We start from the raw sequence: 21,085 nt of genomic DNA, 5'->3' as shown, positions 1-21,085 counted from the left end.
TATTTACCAGCATCTACATGCATAGAAAGAAGCAGACCACTTATTCTCATCCCGCTGATTAGAGGCAGCATCTTTATTTTTTCTAAAATAAAAAGCTATTTCCATTAGAAAAATAAATTAATCATTGCCAAAATTCAAACTATCAGAAAAATGGAAGATTTTCTTCCCATTTTTATTTATTTTCAATAATATATACCTGCAATTCCATCACTGCTGTTCACATTTGGGTATGTGTCTATCTGAGCACCTTCATGTACACTAACAATAACTGGATAAAATTTTACTGATTGAACCCATTTAAAAACACTTGTATTTGACTCCTTTATAAATGGAGTTGCTGTTCTTTGACCTGTTTTTTTTTGATTAAATAATCATTGATTTTTTTTCTGTGTCAATAGAGATATATACCACTTTTTATCAGTTGCATAGTATTCTCTTATATGGCTATATTATAATTAATTATAATTATGTTATAATTAATTCATTACCTATATTGTTTCTGTCTTTTTTTCTATTGTAATAAATATTGCAAAGGATAGATTTGTGCAGGCATTTTATATTTCTTTTGTCTCATTAGGTTCTAATCTTGAAAGTATATTATTTACATTTAATTCATCCACTGGAATATGGTTTTCTATTTGGTGGGGGTTTTCTCATATGATCACTCAGTTATTCCAATACTGATTATTGGAAAATACTTGTCTGACCCTCTGACTTAAGATCGCTGTTATCAAATATTAATTTCACATACAAATGACTCTTTTGTTCCTGTGTCAATGTTGTACTGTCACTGTTACCATAGTAAGTCTCTAGGTATGATGAGTTTTATAGTTAAAAACCTATAACCTCTAATTTCTGAAGCCATCTGCCTATCACCTGCTAGAGTAAAGGTTCTGCCTAGGCTGTTCTGTACACAGTGAACCTTAACAGCATTGTTTTGCACGATGAAACATGGAGAGTCAGTCCTCTGTTAGCCAGCCTGGATTTGTAGTATAGTAAGTGCTTTATAAATATTTGGTTCTAAGAACTGGTACCGAACACGGTTAGCTCAAGAAGAGGAGGGTTTACTCTCAGGCTACAAGATAAAACTTCAACAGCACCACAATACAGGTCTTTTATTGCCTTGGTTTGGGATATGAAGAGGCATAATGAATAATAAGCTGGTTCCCAGCCTGAGTTGTCAACCAGTTGAAAAGATTAAAAAAAAAAAAAAGAAAGAAACATGGCAGACAAAAATGTACCTTCATTTCTGATAAGGCTGATATTGGAGAAGGTGGCTTACATCTGCAGGCAGGTCATGCTCCTGAAAACTAGGCAGACATACTCAGATCTCACTAACAGTGTTGGACCCCTGCAGGCCACTTTTATGAGGGCTGGTCCCCTCACAGAGGCCAAGAGCCAAAGAGGACTCTTACTTTCTGGGGGGGGTGGGGTGGCACTGAGATCTAAGACGAAGGGGAAAGAAAGCAGTTCAGCTCTGCAAACTCAGTTTCTTCTTTCAAGTCTACCCGACTGTGAAGGGGAGGGTGAGGTACTACAAGAGGCAAAGTGTGGCCTGCGAGGTGGCGCACATGTGTCATTCCAGTGGCTTGGGAGGCTGAGACAGGAAGATCATGAGTTCAAAGCCAGCCTCAGCAACTTATTGAGGCCCTAAGCAACTCAATGAGACCCTGTCTCTAAATAAAATACAAAAAAGGGCTGGGGATGTGGCTCAGTGGTCGGGTGCGCCTGAGTTCAATCCCTGGTAGCCCTCTCCAGAAGAAAAGAGGCAAAGTGTATTAACATTAATGAAGTTTCCTTCGTGTGGAAGGATGCATCAAAAAAGGAGCACAGGTTCTCCCTAAGCCTTTGTGGAAGGTCCTGCCCTGGTTTAATCAGCTGTGACTGATGGAGCATTACTCACATGGAATGGGTGAGAATATGGCAGTGGGAGGCTGAAGTTATGGATCAATCCAGAATAGTGCTATTATTGGTTTTATTTCTAGGAACTTTCTCATCTCCCTGTTGCCATTCCCATTTGTTGGATGAGTCCTGCTTTTTTTTCCTCACTTCTTAACTTTCACACATGCCTGGAATACACTTCCTGCCCATCACCACCACCATCTTTTTTTTTTTTTTTCCTGGTATAATCCTATATCCTCACCTCCTCTGAGGAGCTTTACCTTGCACACAAGTGTGAGTAAAATACCCACCTGTCCTTATCAGCACCCTGTTCTAACTTGGCAGGATGCAAGTTCTCTGTTTTACTTCCTGCCTGATATTTGTCTTTCCCATGAGAATAGAAGCTTCATGAAGACAATTAACATATCTGTCTTATCTACTCTTTTTGTTTTTAATCTCCCAACGTAATATATAGAACTTATAAAGGAATAGTGTAGATGAATTCATCTTCTTAATATTTTTAAATTATTATCATAGGTTTTATACCTTTGAATTGATGATCTTATGATTATTTCCCCCAACACAAATTTATAGGAAAAATGATTTTAAAAACCCATTGCCACTTATGACTTATAAAATAACTTTTTGAATTTTCATGTTAAATGGCTACTTAGGTCTACTTTTTATACTTTGTTATAAAGCAAAGACATACTACAAAAGCAATCTAGCCTGAATATATTTGAGAGGTTCTTATGTAGAGGATAAAATAATTATGTTTGTGTAAAACAGAAGTATCTGATGTATATGTTAAGAACTTCATAACTAGTTTTTCTTTACTTTTTTTTTAAAGAGAGAGAGAGACAGAGAGAGAGAGAGAGAGAGAGAGAGAGAGAGAGAGAGAGAGAGAAAGTTTTAATGTTTATTTTTTAGTTTTCGGTGGACACAACATCTTTGTATGTGCTGCTGAGGATCGAACCCGGGCTGCACGCATGCCAGGCTGACGCACTACCAGTTGAGCCACATCCCCAGCCCTTTACTTTTTTTTTTAATTGATGGAACTTTATTTTATTCATTTATTTGTATGTGGTGCTGAGGATCAAACCCAGTGCCTTACACATGCTAAGCAAGCACTCTACCACTGAGCCACAACTCCAGCACCCCCCCTTTTTTTTTTTTTGAGTTACTTCAGATAAGAGGCCTAACAGTGTTGGCCTATTTTTTATTAGGTACTGGGGATTGAACCCAGTGGCACTTAATCACTAAGCCACATCCCCACCCCTTTTTATTTGTTTATTTATTTCTGAGATAGGGTCTTGCTGTTATGGTTTAGTTTTTGTTTTGTTTTGTTTTTGTGGTGCTGGGGATTGAACCCAGGGCCTTGTGCATTCGAGGCAAGCACTCTACCAACTGAGCTATATCCCCAGCCCGCTGTTATGGTTTACATGTGAGGTGTCCCCCAAAAGTCTATGTGTGACACAATACAAGAGGGTTCAGAGGAGAAATGAATGATTGGGTTGTGAGAGCCTTTATCCAATCAGTGAATTAATCCCTGATGGTATTAACTGAGTAGTAACTGGAAGCAGGTAAGGTGCTGCTGGAGGAGGTGATTCACTGGGTCATGGCTATGGGGTATATATTTTGTGTTTGGAGAGTAGATACTTTCTCCCTTGCTTCCTGATCATCACCTAGAGCTGCTTCCATCTGCCATGATGTCTACCTCACCTCAACATGATGTCCACCTCATGGAGCCTGCTGTCTATGGACTAAGACCTCTGAAACCATGAGCCCCTGAATAAACCTTTTCTCCTCTACATTTGTTCTGGTTGGGTCTTTCACAGCAGCAAAAAAAGCTGACTAAAACACTCACTGAGTTACTTAGTGCCTTGCTAAATTCCTGAGGCTGGATTTGAATTTGTGATCCATCCTTCTGCCTCAGCCTCCGGAGCCACTGAAATTACACGCATAGGCCACTATGCCCAGACATAACTAGTTTTTTTTTTTTCCAATATATATATTTTTAGTTGTAGATGGACACAATATCTTTATTTTATTTATTTATTTTTATGTGATGCTGAGGATTGAACCCAGTGCCTCATGCCTGCAAGGCAAGCGCTCTACCGCTAAGCTACAACCCCAGCCCCATAACTAGTTTTTCTTACCTCTTTGGCATAGTTTTTTTTTTTTTTTTCCCTTCTTCTTTAAATAATAGTTTCACTTGTTTTTTTTTTTAGTTGAGATTTAGGGAATTGGTAACAGTTGCAAGTTCAAGAAGTTGGTAAGAAGCATAATTCATTCTTTTTAAATACTGACTTAAACTGCTATATTTGGTTGAAAATTAAGTCTGGATACATAACAATAGATGTTGGGATTTTAATCACAATTTGCTTTTTCTGGTTCATTCATTTAATGATGGTTGATAAAATTTTGAAGTGAAATTTCTGGTATTAAAAAAGATAATGACATTAGGAAAACATTGGGATAACTAAAGTATGAAAAAGTCATCCAATAATGTAAATGTTAGAAGTTGTTACCCTTAAGCCTGAGGTAAGGAGCCCTGAGTGGTTTGCAGATAAACAGCATTTTTTTCATGTTCTTTTCAGGACTATCTAGGCTGATTGGCAATTCCTGTAGGAGTAACAGATGAATTTCACAAATGTTTACAAATTGAGAAAAACGGTTGTCAAATCTAAATAGAATGTACAAAGAGATCCTTGTATCTTGACACATATGACATTTTAAGTCTTACATGCTAAATTGTGCATTTCAACAATATTACCACATCCCTTAGGTAATTAAAAATTCTAAGTATTTGGTTTCTCTTTAATCCTTGTTTTCTAGGGTAATCATAATAGCCTTAAAAATGAGAATTTTAGAACTGCTTGATTTTTTTCTTATAAAAATTATTTTTTTCACATATTTATTGGCTCATTATAGGTGTACATAATGCTGAGATGTTGTTATGTAATTTGTACATGCACATGATATAGCAGTATAATTTGGCCAATAACACTCCCCAGTACTTTCTCCCTTGATTTTTTTTTCCTTTTAGTAAAATAATGATAGGAGGGAGGCTCAACTTTCTTCTGCTTTTCAGAGTTTTCCACCCATACAAAATGCTCATCATTGTTGACTGTTGATTTTCAAATTCATTTTTCTAGATCATATTGTCAAATAGAAATTTCTGTAAAGATGGAAATATTTGCCAGGCATGGTGGCGCACGCTTGTAATCCCATCAGCTTGGGAGGCTGAGACAGGAGGATTGCGAGTTCAAAGCCAGCCTCAGCAACAGTGAGGCCCTAAGCAACTCAGTGAGACCCTGTCTCTAAACAAAATACAAAATAGGGCTGGGGATGTGGCTCAGTGGTCTAGTGCCCCTGAGTTCAATCCCCGGTACCAAAAAAAAAAAAAAAAAAAAAAGAGAGAGAGATGGAAATATTCTGTAATATTCCCCCCATTCATTATGGTAGCCATTAGCCACTTGGGGCTGTTGAGCACTTAAAATGTGGCTGGTGCATCTGAGGAGCTGAATTAAAATTTTATTTGATTTTAATTAATTTAAACTTCAGCAGCCCCACATAGCTAGTGGCTATTCTGTTGGATAGCACAGAATTTCCATTTTTAGATTCAATATGGACATAAATCCAGAAAAGTGGACTTTATGTGAATTTATTTGACATATTTCATAAGGATTTATTGAGTACTAGTAAATTTGTGTGCCTGGTGTGAGAAATGTTTCCTTTGGACTCTCTGAATTGGCTTTTAGGGGAAGGTATGGAGATCTGAGATGCATCATCCCACAAACCTGTGAACAAGGCCTTTTGGTAGCAGGGACCTTACTATTTCAACAGGAGTTGCCCTCTTTCACCCTGAGCTACAGGGCCATCATCTACCTGCTGAGGGAGTAAGCCCAGTAACTGGCTGTGAGCTCTGGCATGCCAGGGCTGTTGCATCTGAAATGCTGTCAAAGACTTTGCATGGGTGGATAGTGTGACCCTGTCATTGAGACTCCCTCAGCTTGTTTACTTTCTTAATTATTCCCAACATTTTTTTTTTTTTTTTGAGTACCAGAAATTGAACTCAGGGCACTCAACCACTTAGCCACATCCCCAACCCTATTTTGTATTTTATTTAGAGACAGAGTCTTGCTGAGTTGCTTAGCACCTTGCCTTTGCTAAGGCTGGCTTTGAATTTGTGATCCTCCTGCCTCAGCCTCCCAAACCACTAGGATTACTGAGTGCACCACTGCCCCCAGCACTCTTGACATTTTCCTCAACAAATTTTTGGTGGAAAAATCAAACAACTCTTCCCTGACACTTGGTACTTTTGTCTTCCCCTCTCCCAGTTTTATTGAGATACAGAAGACAAGTTAAAAAATGTACAATGTGATGTTTTGATATATGTATTCAATATGGAATGATTATCACCTCACATAGTTACTTTGTATGTGTGTATATGCTGAAGATCTACTACCTTATCAAATTTCACATATACAGTGCATTATTAAGAACTCTAATTACATGCTGTGCAGTGGGTGTCCAGAAATTTTTGATCTTATAACTGCAAGTTTATACCCTTTGACTACATTTCTGTATTTTTCCTGTATCCCTGGTAACCACCCATCTACTTTCTGTTTCTATAAATGAGATCATGCAATATTTGTCTTTCTGAGTCTAGCTTATTTCACTTAACATAATGTCCTCTGGCTTCATCTATACCGTTGGAAATGACAGGATATCCTACTTCTTTAAGACTTTGAATAATATTCTACTGTATCACAATTTCTTTATCTACTCATCCATTTGCAGACATTTAGATTGTGTCCAGACCTTGGCTGAAGAGTGTTGCAGTGAACATGGGAGAGCAGATATCTCTTCAATAATTTTATTTACTTTTTGAATATATACCTAGAAATGAGATTGCTGGATCCTGTGATAGTTCTGTTTTTTAAATTTATTCAGGAATGCCTATACTGTTTTCCATTGTGGCTCTACCAATTTACATTCTAACTAGGAATATATAAGGGTTCTCTTTACGCCAGATTGGTTTCTCAGCAACCCCTTCTCAAAGCTTTACGAAATGGTTCAGGCAGTGATCATCTTCATCAACACTCATTATATTCTGGCCATTTAATAATAGCCATCCTGATAGGTGTGAAGTCATATGGCATTGTGGTTTTGATTTGCATTTCTCTGATAATTAGTGATGCTAAACATTTTCACTTATACCTGTTGGTCATTTTATGTCTTCTTCAAAAAAATATGTATTCAGTTTCTTTGTCCGTTTTCTCCCCCCATGGGAAAGCAACTTGAAATAGGAGAAAATAGTTTGCAAACCATGATAAGGAACTCATACAAGCCAATAGCAAGAAACCACATATAATCGAATTTTAAATTGGGCAGAGGATCTACTTTTTCTTCTGTTTGTTTTTTAAAGGTATCTTATCTTCTGGAAGGGGGAAGCATGGCTCATGAAGACTTCTGTGGACATGTTGGTAAAATGAACCCAGGAGATCTGCAGGTATAGCTAAGGGGAAGGGATTGCTGATGGTTGAATAGTCTTTGGGTGTGTCCTTGATCTTGCTCATTTCTAGTACATTCACGCTTTCTGTCCTCTCTCTGTACTATTTCTGACCTTTCCCTTTTTTTTTGGGGGGGAAGGGGGCTACCAAAGATTGAACTCAGGGCACTCAACCACTGAGCCACATCCCCAGCCTTATTTTATATTTTATTTAGAGACAGGGTCTTGCTGAACTGCTTAGCTCCTCACTTTTGCTGAGACTGACTTTTAAGTTCGAAATCCTCCTGCCTCAGCCTCCCAAGCTGCTGGTATTACAGGTGTATCCCACTGGGCCTGGCTTGATCTCTCCCTTTTTGTGGATCCTTCCACTTAGCCTGGAAACCTGCACAGGTGTATTTGACCCCCTAAGTCACCTTCTGGTTCCCAACTATCTTTTTTTTTTCTACATTTTTCAAAAGAATAATCAAGAGCAACTATCTCAGCTTCTTTTTCCTCCATTTTCCCCCTTCTGCTTACTGAATCAGATTGGTTTCTCAGCAGCCCCTTCTCAAAGCTTTACAAAATGGTTCAGGCAGTGATCATTTGTGATGTTCCAATTGCCAAATTCAGTCCTCATCTTTCTAGATCTCTCTGCAGCATCAGAGATGATTTACTACTTATCTTCTAACTCAATTGCAGGATTAGGTGTTGTCATTTAAGATAATAACCCAAACTCCTGCCCATCCCAGTCTTACCTGAAATATATGATAATTAAAAATCCCCAAGAAGTGCTTAGATCATCTTTGTCAGTTCTAGAAATCTGAACACTGTATCAGATACTCTCTGGGATCATTTATATATTTGTGGGATGATAAATGCACATATGTGAATTATGGTATTTCAAAGAATACAAAATTTAAAGACAGAAAAGCAAAAAGGACAAAAAGTCATGGTGAAAGTCAATAGTAACCTCTCAGTGGAGCAGAACATAAAATAGAGCCCGTCTGGAAAGGTAGTCACAATGAATGGGTGTGTCCAGATTATGGGAAGCGGGGACTGCTGGTAGTGACATCATCAGGCTGTTGGCTGACACTTCTATCATTATAACTTCACATTTGGTTAGGATGGTGGTTGCATAGTATTTTTCAGTTTATTTAGCATTTTCACATGAAGGATCTCATTGAAGTAAGTACTATTTTTATTTCATTTTAAAAATGAGAGAATAAGGATTTCAAGATGTTAAAAAAATAAAAAGATGCCCATGGCTGCAGAGCTAGCAAATAGTGAGGCAAGAGAAGCTTTTTCTCCCCTTGTAAAATCCAATGGGTGGGCCATTTTAAGAAAAGTATTACTAACCTAGGTTATGTGAAAAGGTTAACAGAGCATTGAAACTATGGAGAGATGAACTGTTGATGGAACAGGAAAATGCTTTAAATTGGGAGGATGTCTTTGAGGAACACCAATAGCTATTGTCAGACAAAAAAATTTTGGATCTCAGATTTAATCAGCCTTGTTAAATGGACGATAGAGAGAAATCTATTTAAACTTAATGAAGGAAAGAAATCTCTAACATATGACTGGTTTTCTTGGTCCTTGAACTAATAATGCTGATTCTTGCCTCAAAGCCTTTATCATATGCTACTGTTACCTTTTGGAGCCCTCTTTCTCTCCCCCTTCCCTTAGTCAATCCTTACTCTGCCTAAAAGTTTCACCTTCTGGTAAGCTATTTTGAACTGCACCACCACATCATATGCTCTCATAGAACCTTGGCACAGTGCTGAGTGCAATTGTGAAGTCAAGAGTGATTTTATGCAGTGATTTATTTAAGGATTTTTTTCTTCCCATAAGGGCTGGATGGAGGATGATATTGCCTCATAGCTTCTTGGCCCACCTCTGAGTTCAGGTGGTGACAGTTCTTAGGTGTGTACACAGCACAGCATCTCCAGTGCTGCTACTCTTCTGGAGGGCTTTCTCCAGCTCATATACCAGCAGCCTTGATGTGCCAAGAATATGGAGGGATGCAAATGGAAATCAAAATGTCCTAGATTGGGCTGGGATTGTGGCTCTGTGGTAGAGCGCTTGCCTTGCGAGGCTCTAGGTTCGATTATCAGCACTGCATATAAATAAATAAAGGTCCATTGAAAACTAAAAAAGAAAAAAAAGTTTTAAAAATGTCCTAGATTCCCTTCTCCTCCATGCAGTAATTCTAACATGTACTCCCCAGTGATATTGAGTCCCAAGTGTCCAAATACTCTGCTCACTAATACCCCTCTGTGGCTTTCTGCCCTGTCTATCACCTGTACTTGTGCTTTTGCATCACTTTCCAAATAAACTATCTGAAGTTAGGCCCTTGTTTCAGGTTCTTCTGTGGCATAACCCAAGCTAAGACAAGCAGGAAATGTACCCCTAAGGCTGGGCTCCATCCCGTCACTCCCAAGTTCCAAGGTTAGTTTCTGGAGCTGGCCCCTAATATGTACTTTTTTTTTTTTAGTTGTAGATGGACATAATACCTCTATTTTATTTTTTTTTTATATGGTGCTGAGGAATCAAACCCAGTGCCTCACATATGCTAGGCAAGCATTCCACTGCTAAACCACAACCCGAGCACATATTGGTCGTGCAGTCACATATATACACACAGACCAAAAAAAAAAAAACAAACAAAAAACAAAAACAAAAACAAGGTAACACCACATGTGTATTTAGACCCACACATATATCTTCCAGGTGCTGGGCATACTGGTTGCTGATGGCTTACTGCTCCATCTCTCCTTTCCCAAAGTTGGCCACGTTGCCCCAACTTGGGACATTCCTAAAGGTTTTTCTCTACTCCAGAGTTCCCTCTCAGATTGGTTCAGCCCTGTATTGTAACTGCATTGCTGGTTGGCTTCTCCCCCTGCCCAATACTGCTTTCTTCATTTAAGTTGTATCTCCCAAGAGCGCTCCCCAATATATTATCTGCCTGCAACTCTCCATCTTGGAGCTCAACCTAACACTCAGGGATATCCTGGAGAGGATTCTTCCATGTGCAGGAATTCCATTTCTGATGCTTCGATTTCAAATGAAGCAGCATGGCAAGCATTTGGAAAATTGGAAAGGGCTCTAGCAATTTTCATTGATGTTTGTTGTTTCTCATATTGCCCAAGGACTGTGAGAGCAGCATCTGTCAGATACATCACTTAGAGATGATGTTGTAATTGTCCCACATGCAGATGTGTTAGGGGCTGGGCTACCTTATCTTTCCTGTTGGTTTGATGTTTGCAGTGGATGACTGCCGGCCGGGGCATTCTGCATGCTGAGATGCCTTGCTCTGAGGAGCCAGCCCATGGTCTGCAACTGTGGGTTAATTTGAGAAGCTCAGAGAAGATGGTGGAGCCACAGTACCAGGAATTGAAAAGTGAAGAGATCCCCAAGCCCAGTAAGGATGGTGTGACAATTGCTGTCATTTCTGGAGAAGCCCTGGGAATAAAGGTAAGCCATATTGTTATTGTATGTCTGTGAAATATGAGGCATGAGATAACATAGGGCTGGCCCCATTGTTGGCTTTCACTAGGTTTATTATAGTTTGTGTCTCACGGGATGATCTTGCTTCAGAGGTATCAGAATAAGTACAACCTAAGGGAACCCCAATTTTTTTTTGCTGTGTGCAAACTCATACAGTTAAGAAAATTACAAGGGTACATATCCATGTAAGAATTTGGTCAAAAAGCGATTTTCAAGGTATGTCTTAATATGTGTGCAGATTTATCCTAATCCCTTTCACTTGTAGTATCTATTTAATGCTTTGAATTAAAGCTCATTGGTACTACAAGATTGCTGCCCTTAAGAAACAAACAAGAGAACAAAGAACAGGACCCACTCTGCTCCATAAAGATTTATGTAGATTATTTATGACCAACTTAGTAAGTAAGGGAAGCACACTACTGCAGTATACAGAGGTGGTTTTTAAGAGTTAATTTGACCCTTTATTTAACCCATACACAACATGCCCTGTGTATAGCTGAGACTTTATACTGTTTAGGTTTAGGGCCCCACCTTTTGTCACATCGAATCAATTGATGGTAAACATTATGGACATGTTTATGGGAGGAAAGAAGTGTGGCAAACATTGCTCTTACACACTGGAACCGCTTGCTGGGGAGGCTGATTCCTCACACCAGCCAATAGGAGGTAACGGTGAGCTGGGTAGCATGCTTTCTCAGGTGGGGTTTCTCAGAGGCAGATCCTGAGATGCAGACTCCTGGGCAAGTGATTTTAAGGAAGGTGCTCCTGGGAGTAGTAAAAGGAAGCAGAACAAAGTTGGGGAGGAAGTCAAGCAAGGGTACCATCTCAGGCAAAGTCCTAAAGAGGGAGGCTTTAACCTGATCCTGATAGGGATGGTGGAAGATGGGTCTGATTCAGTGTTATCCGTACCCGCCCCAGGCAAGGAAGCTAGGCATTCATTCCCCCACATCCACTTGTCATTGGTTATGGCCATTAACTTTGGGGCTAGAGGGGGTCCCAGAAATGATCAAAAGTGATCTGAGGGGATCTGTGAAGGGTCTGGTACCTGGCCACGAGAACATGAAGATCTTGGGAACTACTTTGTCATTCTTCCAACGGACCACCAGCACTTAAAACTATTTTAAATACTCACTTATTAGTATTTTAATTTTAACTTTTTATGTGTACCAATGAGGATAATGCCTTGGCAGTGACTGCTAACTTACCACTCAATAGGATGTATTACATGGTTAACAGACTGGTTATGATTATAGGTTGGGATTTACCAGTTTTTCTTTCTTCTGTATTATAACCACAGTTTTTTTTTTTTTATAACCACAGTTTTTTAACCTATCCCATGTCTAGATGCATGTATTATTTTGCTTTTTGTTTCCAGTGTACACATAAGTAATTGAAGAAAAAAAAATTCCAAGTTCTCTCTGTTAAGCATAGCTGACTTTTCTCCACCTGCTGGAAAGCCTATTGCTTACTTTGCCTCAGTTGGAAATGACCTTTCTTTGTGTTTCTATGACCCGTTTCTCTTTTGCCCAGCATTGAACAGTGCCCTTTTCCGCTATTTGTGAACACTTTCCTCTCTTTCAGTCTGCAGAGGAGAGTTAGCATCCTGTGAGGCCTTCCTGGAGTTAGGCCAAAGGACATCACTGGGTATAGTGTCAGACAGAGAGGTCTAAGGGGAGCTTTGTTAATGCAGTTGTGAAACTGTTCCCTCTGTCCCATGTGATTTTTTCATTGTGTTTTTGGGACTCTAGGGACATAACTTTCAGGGAGTGGATGGTGGAAGGCAGGTAGTTCCCCCTCCCCTTCAGCCAAAGCACAAGACTGTCTGGTTGCGTGTATTGGAATTATCTGTAAGATTTCATTTAGAAAAAGATTTGAGCTGTCTGCAGCTAAAAAGAGAACTTGGACCAGTGGTTTAACAGATAAGCAAAGCCAGCAATATCATGAATCCTTAGAGTTTACAAATGTTTTTCATTTATAGAAAACACAAGGCAATTTTAAGGTTGAAGCTGGTTCCAATTATAGGCAGGACATTTTAAAGCATTTCCAAGCAGGAGACATGCGGTGTTACAATTGCAACCAGGAATTAGAGACCAGAGGTAATGTTTTAACTTTTTGTGTGTGTGTGTGGTGCTGGGGATTGAACCCAGGGCCTTGTGCATGGGAGGCAAGCACTCTACCAACTAAGCTATATCCCCAGTCCCATTTCTTAACTTTTTCAAATAATGTTTTGGTAGCTGCTAGCCTCTATTGTTCCTTTTTTCTCAAGTAAAATCTCCAAAGTGAATTATATTCTCTTTGATTTGAGAGCATTTTAATATTAAGAGCCTCTTTGAACCATGAGTAGCATTAAATTTTGATTTCTAAAAGCAGCACAGGTCACTACTTACCTGTGTGGACTCTAGAGATGGTGAGTTAGAATACCTACCATGAACTAGCTGTGCAGTCTTGAGCAAGCCACTTAATTTCTCTGTGTCTCACTTTTCTCATCCATAAAATAGGGTTTCTGTGAGGATTAAGTGACTTTTTATACAATAAGCTCTCAGAATAGTGCTGAACACATTTTAAGCACCATGTAAGTAGTAGGTGTTATTATTCTGGTAACCTTTGTTAACCCAGGCAGGAACTGGGCTGAAATTTATATTTGCCATCTATACTAACATGATTTGCTGCAGTTTGGGAAAGATAATTAACCTGCTTTGAAGAAAGGACACCAGTGTGAGTCACTGAGGGATATTGGTCACTTCTCTGTGGGTCTGATAAGAGACATAATTTTGTACATTTGAAGCCTTAATGTCTGCTCACCAAGGAATAACTTGGTGTTAAAAGGTCTAGATCTACTATAAAAACACACTGAATATTTTTTTGCATCAGGAAGATAATTTCAAGTTAAATTACAAGGTGAGACAGAGACTATACCTTACAAGAGAGTGCTGCATGTGTAACATATAGAATCAATAATAACTACCCTTCCTGCAACTAAAATATCTTGAAAATAGATGACATAGACTTAGTTATCATTGCAGTACTTCTCTGACTTTAATATTTATATGGATTGCCTGGAAATCTTGATAAAATGCAGATTCTGATATAGCAGGTCTGCAGTGGGGGGCTGAGATGCTATCTTTTTTTTTTTTTTTTGGTACCAGGAATTGAACTCAGGGGTGCTTAATCACTGAAACACACCCCCAGCCCTTTTTATATTTTATTTAGAGACAGGGTCTCACTGAACTGCTTAGTGCCTTGCAGTTGCTAAGGCTGGCTTTGAACTCATGATCTTCCTGCCTCAACCTCCCGAGTCTCTGGGATTATAGGCATGCACCACCATGCCTGGCTGTGATTCTGTATTTCTAACAGGCTCCTAGGTGGTACTAATCCTGTGGGCTGCTAACTACCATTTGTAGTATGTATAAGAGGCACGGCATCCAGGATAGGAGTTCGCCCTTCTTGAGGAAGTTTGACTAGGCTCCTATGGAAGCTGTTAAATGGTCTGGTTCTGTGGCTTTTGGCAAATCATATTTAATCTTTCTGGACTTAAGTTCCTGCATCCACAGAAAAGGTGAGGAGCTTTTGTGTAAGATGCCATAACCTTAACTCACAACAAAACTGTTTTTTTGATATTTCCAAGGCAGGATGTATCTTTGTTTCCCAGGTTGTATGTGTCTAAGCATTGATTTGGCTTTGGAAAGGCATAGCCAGTTTTGAGCAAGATTCTGCCAGGACAGCCCAGTCTAATGTGAAGGCTGAGAGGGGAGAAAAGATAAAAATGGCATAGTTTGAATAGTTTCTGTCACTTCTGGAAGGTCACAATCACATGTTTATTTCATGAGAATAAGCAGTTCTCCAAACCCCATTCCATTCTTATCAGCCGGCCAATCAGCTATATTCCTTGCCAGCTCTCTGTGGAACACAATTCTTTTCCCAACAAATGCCTCTGACTTGCCTCCTGCTGCTCTAAATTCCATTAGTTATGTCAGAAGCAAGCCTCCAGGAGGCCTCAGCCCCACCCACCAGGGTCAGAGAAAGGCAATCTGGGAGCCAGATGGCTTGGGTTCAAGGCCAGCTCTGCCACTTACTTGCTTTGAAGAACTCACTTAAGCTTTCTGAGCCTCAGTTTTCTAATCTGTTAAATGGAGAGGACTATAGTGACTTAGTTCAAAGGGCTTTTGGGAGGATTATATTAATAAATACGTGTAAAATAGTTAGAATAAATACTCTGTGTTTGGCACAGAGTAAATTCTGTGTAAGTGGGTTCTATTTTTACTTCCTTTCCAAAGTGCTAGGACATGTTTATGTGGTCTATAAAGAATCTTCTTTCTGTTGGCAGACTGTGTCTTCCTGAATTGTATGTAACTAAATTTTTAAAAATTCAGTGTTTAAAGGATTTTGCTAAACATCTCATGGAATTTTCTCAAATCTTTCTTTTTTTGGTACTGGGGATTGAACTCAGGGACACTCAACCACTGAGCCATATCCCCAGCCCTATTTTGTATTTTATTTAGAGACAGGGTCTCACTGAGTTGTTTAGGGCCTCACTGTTGCTGAGACTGGCTTTGAACTCACGATCCTCCTGCCTCAGCCTCCCGAGCCGCTGGGATTACAGGCGTGCACCACCTCGTCTGGCGCTCAGATCATTTTGAATTCTACCTATTTCTCTATTTCAGGGCATTTTCAATGAAGCCCCATCCATTTTCTTCCTACTTGAGCTTATTTCTGTTCCCTTGGTGAAATCTGTCCTTTCCTTCCCAAGCTCGGGAGGAGGACATTTTTGCAAAGTAGCATTAAAAAAAAAAATGATTACATTTTCAAAACAGGTAGCACAGGCACATGCCCCCCCCCCCTTTTTTGCCTTTAAAGTATTCCAACAAGTTCATAGGTCTAGCTTGAAAACTATTGACAGATATTCTCCTAATGGTAGAGGTTGAGTGAGACTGCGGGTTTGTGACAGAAGGCACTTGAGAGAATGGGCTCCAGCTGTCTCAGAGAGCAAGCAAACGGAAAACCATGCTAACTCAGAAAGGAACCCTCCCTTCCAGTGGCTTTTTGATGCTTTATTTTATGTATAAATCAGAATACTCTGTGATTGAATAGCAGATCTGTGAGTATAGATCTGTAGATCTCTAACAAAGCTTCCCTTTGGGGTCCAAGTGGGGGTACATGTATAAACTCAAGGCCACTCTCTGTATGTCTTTTCATTTTTAATTTTGAAAAAACAGAGATGAAAAATTGTGGTATATATGTGTATTAAGAATTGTAATGCAAAAAAACCCCAAAGTACATGCATGTATAAAGACATGAATTGACATGAACATACTTTATATACAAAGATATGAAAAATTGTGCTCTGTATGTGTAATAAGAATTGTAATGCATTTCGCTGTTGTGTATTTAAAAAAAATTAAATCAATTAAATAAAAAATGGAAATGTTTACATATTTAAAATATCAAACAGAAAAGGAAAAAAAACCCAAATCTTTAAAAATATATATTTTTTTGTAGTTGTAGATGGACAGCATGCCTTTATTTTATTTGTTTATTTTTATGTGGTGCTGAGGATTGAACCCAGTGCCTCACATGTACTAGGCAAGTGCTCTGCCACTGAGCCACAACCCTGGCCCTAAAACCCTAAATCTTAAAATCAGAAACAAATGAAAAACCTACAGTTAGTGTAAAGATTTCAGCAATATAATCACACAGAGAAAACATTTATTTTCAGGGTTCTTAAACATAGTTCTCTGGCTGTACATTTTTGGTGGGTTAGGTTCTAAAGACTCAAAGAATGGCACAAAATTTTTAAACTTCAGTGTGTGGTTTTATTGTTGGTGTTGGTATTCTAATTTGGTAACAGTTTTATGTATGTTATGAGATAAAACAAATGAATAAATTTGTTAGTGTTTTTAGGAATCAAGGTTTTTCAGCATAAGAAAACAGATACAATAGAATACAATAGACACTAGTATGGCTGTATGTATAAACGTGGCTGTAAAACCAATGTGACACTGTAATCTATACACATGGAAAAATAAGAATTCATACCCCATTTGAATCAAATGTATGATATGTCAAGATCATTGTAATGTTTTGAGCAACTAATAAAAAAATTAAAAAAAGAAAAAGAAAACAGATACAAGGCAGCTCCGAAGTCTGAGGCAGGAGGATGTCAGGTTCAAAGCTAAGGTCTTAAGCAACTCAATGAGACTCTGTTTCTAAATAAAATACAAAATAAAGCCGGGGAATTGGCTCAGTGTTTAAGTGCCCCTGAGTTTAATCCCCTGTACTACCAAAAAAAAAAAAAAAAAAAAAAGAGAGAGAGAGAAAGAAAGAAAACCAACAAAAGAGTTAATAATATAATAGTCAATGCTAAACATTAAGTGGACACATAAAAATGAATGTCCATTTGTCTCTTTGAGGCAGTGTTTATAGATCTAATATGATTCGATCACTTCAGGAATCCAAGATGCAATTTTATGTTTCTTTCTGATAATTTCATTTTCCATTGGCTTTTATTTGAAGCGATTTTTCTTAGGTCCATTTTAATTACATGCTACAAAAAATGCTGAAAAAATAAAGTTCCACCTAAACAATTCACAATCACCATAATGAATTCTGGCAGAATTTCCCTTTTGAGACTTTAAATAAGTATATTGTAATGACCAGATGGGGAGGACAAAGGAAAGGAACTATGAATGTGAGGCAGAGAGCTTCCTGGTCTCCCTTCGGTTTAGGGGAAGGAGCAAAATAGCATTTGAGAGAAAGAATATTGCAAAGTACTATGGGAAAATGGAGTTGAGGGTTTCACCATTTTTATCTGCTTGCTGGTGCTCATCAAGGTCCAACCCAGCTGCCCAGCTCATCAGCATGTTGACTTCCCTCTTGATCCACACCAGTATCCTATGTTCATTCATAACTGATGACATTTTTGGACTGGCACTTCTCATTTTGTATACTTGTCCCATTTATCTGGGATCTCTGTTCATTCAGACATTAAGCACCCACTTCATGCACGTTGGAAACATGATGTGAATAAGATACAACCACAGTCCTCAAAAAAGCTCATAGCTGAGGGTGGGGAGAGAAGCTAGCAAGCATCAGAACTATAATATGACATGGGAAACCCTAAAATAACAGTATGTAAAAATTCCATTATAGTCCAGAGGAGGGAGAATTCAATCTGCTTGTATGGATGGAGGGAGAGAAAGAAAGAAAATAGAGAGAGCAGAGATTGTTTGATAATGGTTTGCATGTTCCTGCATCCCTCTCTTTGAAGATTTTAAACAGCAGGGCTTGAGGTTCAGGTAGTCCTATCGCATCTCAAATTTCTTGGAACAGTTTATTGTATGGTCCCTATCCAAAACAGGCCAGGTGGCCCGAGCATATGATCAGCATCATTCCACAGACAAGGGCAAAACTTGGTTTTGATTCAACATTGAGAATGGGCACAATTAGGTTGTTAGTCTTGCTCAGTAAATAAGAGAACACCAAAGAAATGCACCCAGCAACTTCAAAGAACTTGTGCTGTGGTAGGCAGCCATAGTTGGCACTTCATTTGCAGTTAGGAATGTTCAAATAAACAATGGTCAAGATCTGCTCAAATCAGCTGTACAAAAGGTTGCTCTTGCCCAGGGCAGCCCACTCACCCCAGAAATACCATTCTTGGTGTGCACAAAGGGTGCCAGATGTTCTTATTCCTTCAAGATGTCCCTGTTGACCCAGTCACCTAGGAAGTACATTCCAATGGTGTCAACAAGCCCTCTTCTGCCAGTAAATGAAGAATGGATAGGTACATTTTTAATCCAGAAGTTACATTCTGTTCTATTTATACATCCTTGGCCTTAGTGATCAGGATTATAAATTTGCTGGGAAAATTACACTAAGAGCATAATGAAAACTATAAAAAAACCAAGATGTCACCTTCAAAAAAAGGTGAGTGGACATTTTAGCATATTGTTGTAATCACTCCTTTTAGGATATAATAAGTCTTTCCTCAGGAGCACATCATATTTTTTCTAACCATAGCAAAAAATATAGGATAGTGTCAAAGAACTTTCTGTAGATGAACTTTCTGTAGATGACTCTAGCATATTGTATTAAAAAGTTGAGATTGATGTATTTTAAAAACTGGTATCAGCATATATATAAAGCTCTGTTGTTAATAATTATAAACATAAGACTTTATTTTGACCAAAGGACAAATCCTTGGGAGCATGTAGCTTTTGAATAGTTTGACCAAACTTACACTGAATATGATAAGCAAATTTAGTGTCAGATATAGTTCTGATTACTTGAAGCATTTAAAGTTTATGGTATATAAATTATACCTTAATAAATCTATTTTTTATATATTTCAGATGTTGCTGGACCTTTATTTTATTCATTTATTTATATGCAGTGCTGAGAATCGAACCCAGGGCCTCACGCATGCTAAGCAAGTGCTCTACCACTGAGCCACAACTCCAGCCCCAATTAGTCTATTTTTTAAAAAGAATTCTACAGAACAGGTATAGGCACTCCAGGATAGCCAAATATTTCAAAGTTTCAACTCAAGTGGGCTCAAAATCATTGAAGTAACTACTCTGTTAAAAGAGGAGCATGGTGTGATCTGAAAATCACAGGGAATCCTTTTTATCATCCATTACAGATCCAGGGGTTGTTTTTTATTTGCTTGGTTTAGTAAAAGGAGATGAGTAAACTGAAAGAACCTACCATTACCAGAAGGACTTCCATATCAGCCATGGGGAGATTGGAAGGATTTCCTGGAGGGCATCCTGGGAAGTTATGACATTAGTTCAGTTGAGTTCAGCGCACATGTACTGAGGGCCAATAGTAGGCAAGACCTGTGACGGTATGGGGAAAAATGATGGAAAAATTCAAGGAGCTGGAAGGTCACAATTAAAAAGACAGACACATCAACTGGTAACATGAGTATATTATGGTGAGCCCCCAGAATAGTAATTGTGGTGGGTTAATGGGAAGATAGATTAGAAGGATCAGCCCTATATGAAGATTAAAGAAATGCTCTAAGAAGGCTTTCAAAAATAAATGTTTATTCTTTTTTTTAATTGATTTTATTTTTTAAATACATGACAGGGGGATGCATTACAATTCTTATTACACATATAGAGCACAATTTTTCATATCTTTGTATATAAAGTATGTTCATGCCAATTCATGTCTTCATATATGTACTTTGTTTTTTTTGCATTACAATTCTTATTATACATATATACAGCACGATTTTTCGTATCTCTGTATATAAAGTATGTTGACAGTCTCATGTTACTATCAGAGTCTTTTACTGTGGAGAATATAGTTGTTATATTTGGCTTAGAACATGAATACATCAATGTCCAACTTGGCCTTGCTAATTGAGAAATAATAATAATTTGACTCTTTTTCTGGAAATGTTAAAAACCTCCTTGTTCTCTTTGCTTTCATATAATCATTTTTAACAACATGGAAGGAAACCATCATATTCATAGTTCTTTTCCTGGACCAACTATAAATACCAATTAGAGACATTTATTTATTCATTTGAATTTTTTTATTCTTTTTGGTTATACATGATAGTAGAATGTATTTTGACATATCATACATACATGGAAAATAACTTCCCATTCTTGTGGTTGGACATGATGTGGAGTTACACTGGTCATGTGTTCATATATGGACATAGGAAAGTTATGTCTCATTCATTCTACTGTCTTTCTCATTCCCATCCCCCTTTCTTCCCTTCATTCCCTTTGACTTATCCAATGAACTTCTTTTCTCCCCTCCTTATTGTATTTTAGCATCCACGTATCAGAGAGAACATTTGGCCTTTGTTTTTTTTGGGGGTCTGGCTAATTTTAACACAATAGTCTCCATTTTCATCCATTTATTGGCAAATGCCATAATTTTATTCTTACTTATGGTTGAGTAATATTCTAGTTGGAGATATTTAAATGCTTCCTTTTAAAGGAAGTGATTTTGAAGTTCAAACCAAGGATCATCTTTCCTACCCCCTTCAAACACTTGCCTTGCGTTAGTTTTTGTTGTATCTCTAGGTTCTAAAAGTAATTCTGGCTTTGTCATCCCATCTTCTTCTGTTATTTGTTTGTTTGTTTGTTTGTTTTGGTGGTGCTGGGGATTGAACCCAGGGCCTTGCACATGCTAGGCAAGTACTCTATCAACTGAGCTATATCCCCAGCTCTTCTGTTATTCTGTAAT

General features: G+C 38.4%; 1 protein-coding gene across 2 annotated transcripts in view; it reads left to right on the top strand.

Moving 5' to 3' along the window:
- The window catches only part of PIR (pirin), a 105,180-nt gene that overhangs the window by 25,850 nt on the left and 58,245 nt on the right, over window positions 1-21,085 (top strand). For both annotated transcript variants that reach the window (XM_081276567.1, XM_081276566.1), the window contains exons 4-5: window positions 7,316-7,399; window positions 10,643-10,849. In XM_081276567.1, the coding sequence (XP_081132693.1) occupies window positions 7,316-7,399; window positions 10,643-10,849 (291 nt within the window). The remainder of the gene's footprint in view (window positions 1-7,315; window positions 7,400-10,642; window positions 10,850-21,085) is intronic.

Source organism: Spermophilus citellus, assembly GCF_964194105.1.
Source record: "Spermophilus citellus genome assembly, chromosome: X".
In the NCBI taxonomy this organism is placed as follows: Eukaryota; Metazoa; Chordata; class Mammalia; order Rodentia; family Sciuridae; genus Spermophilus; species Spermophilus citellus.
Note: the sequence above shows the minus strand (reverse complement) of the source record. Positions and strands in the feature narration are given on the sequence as shown.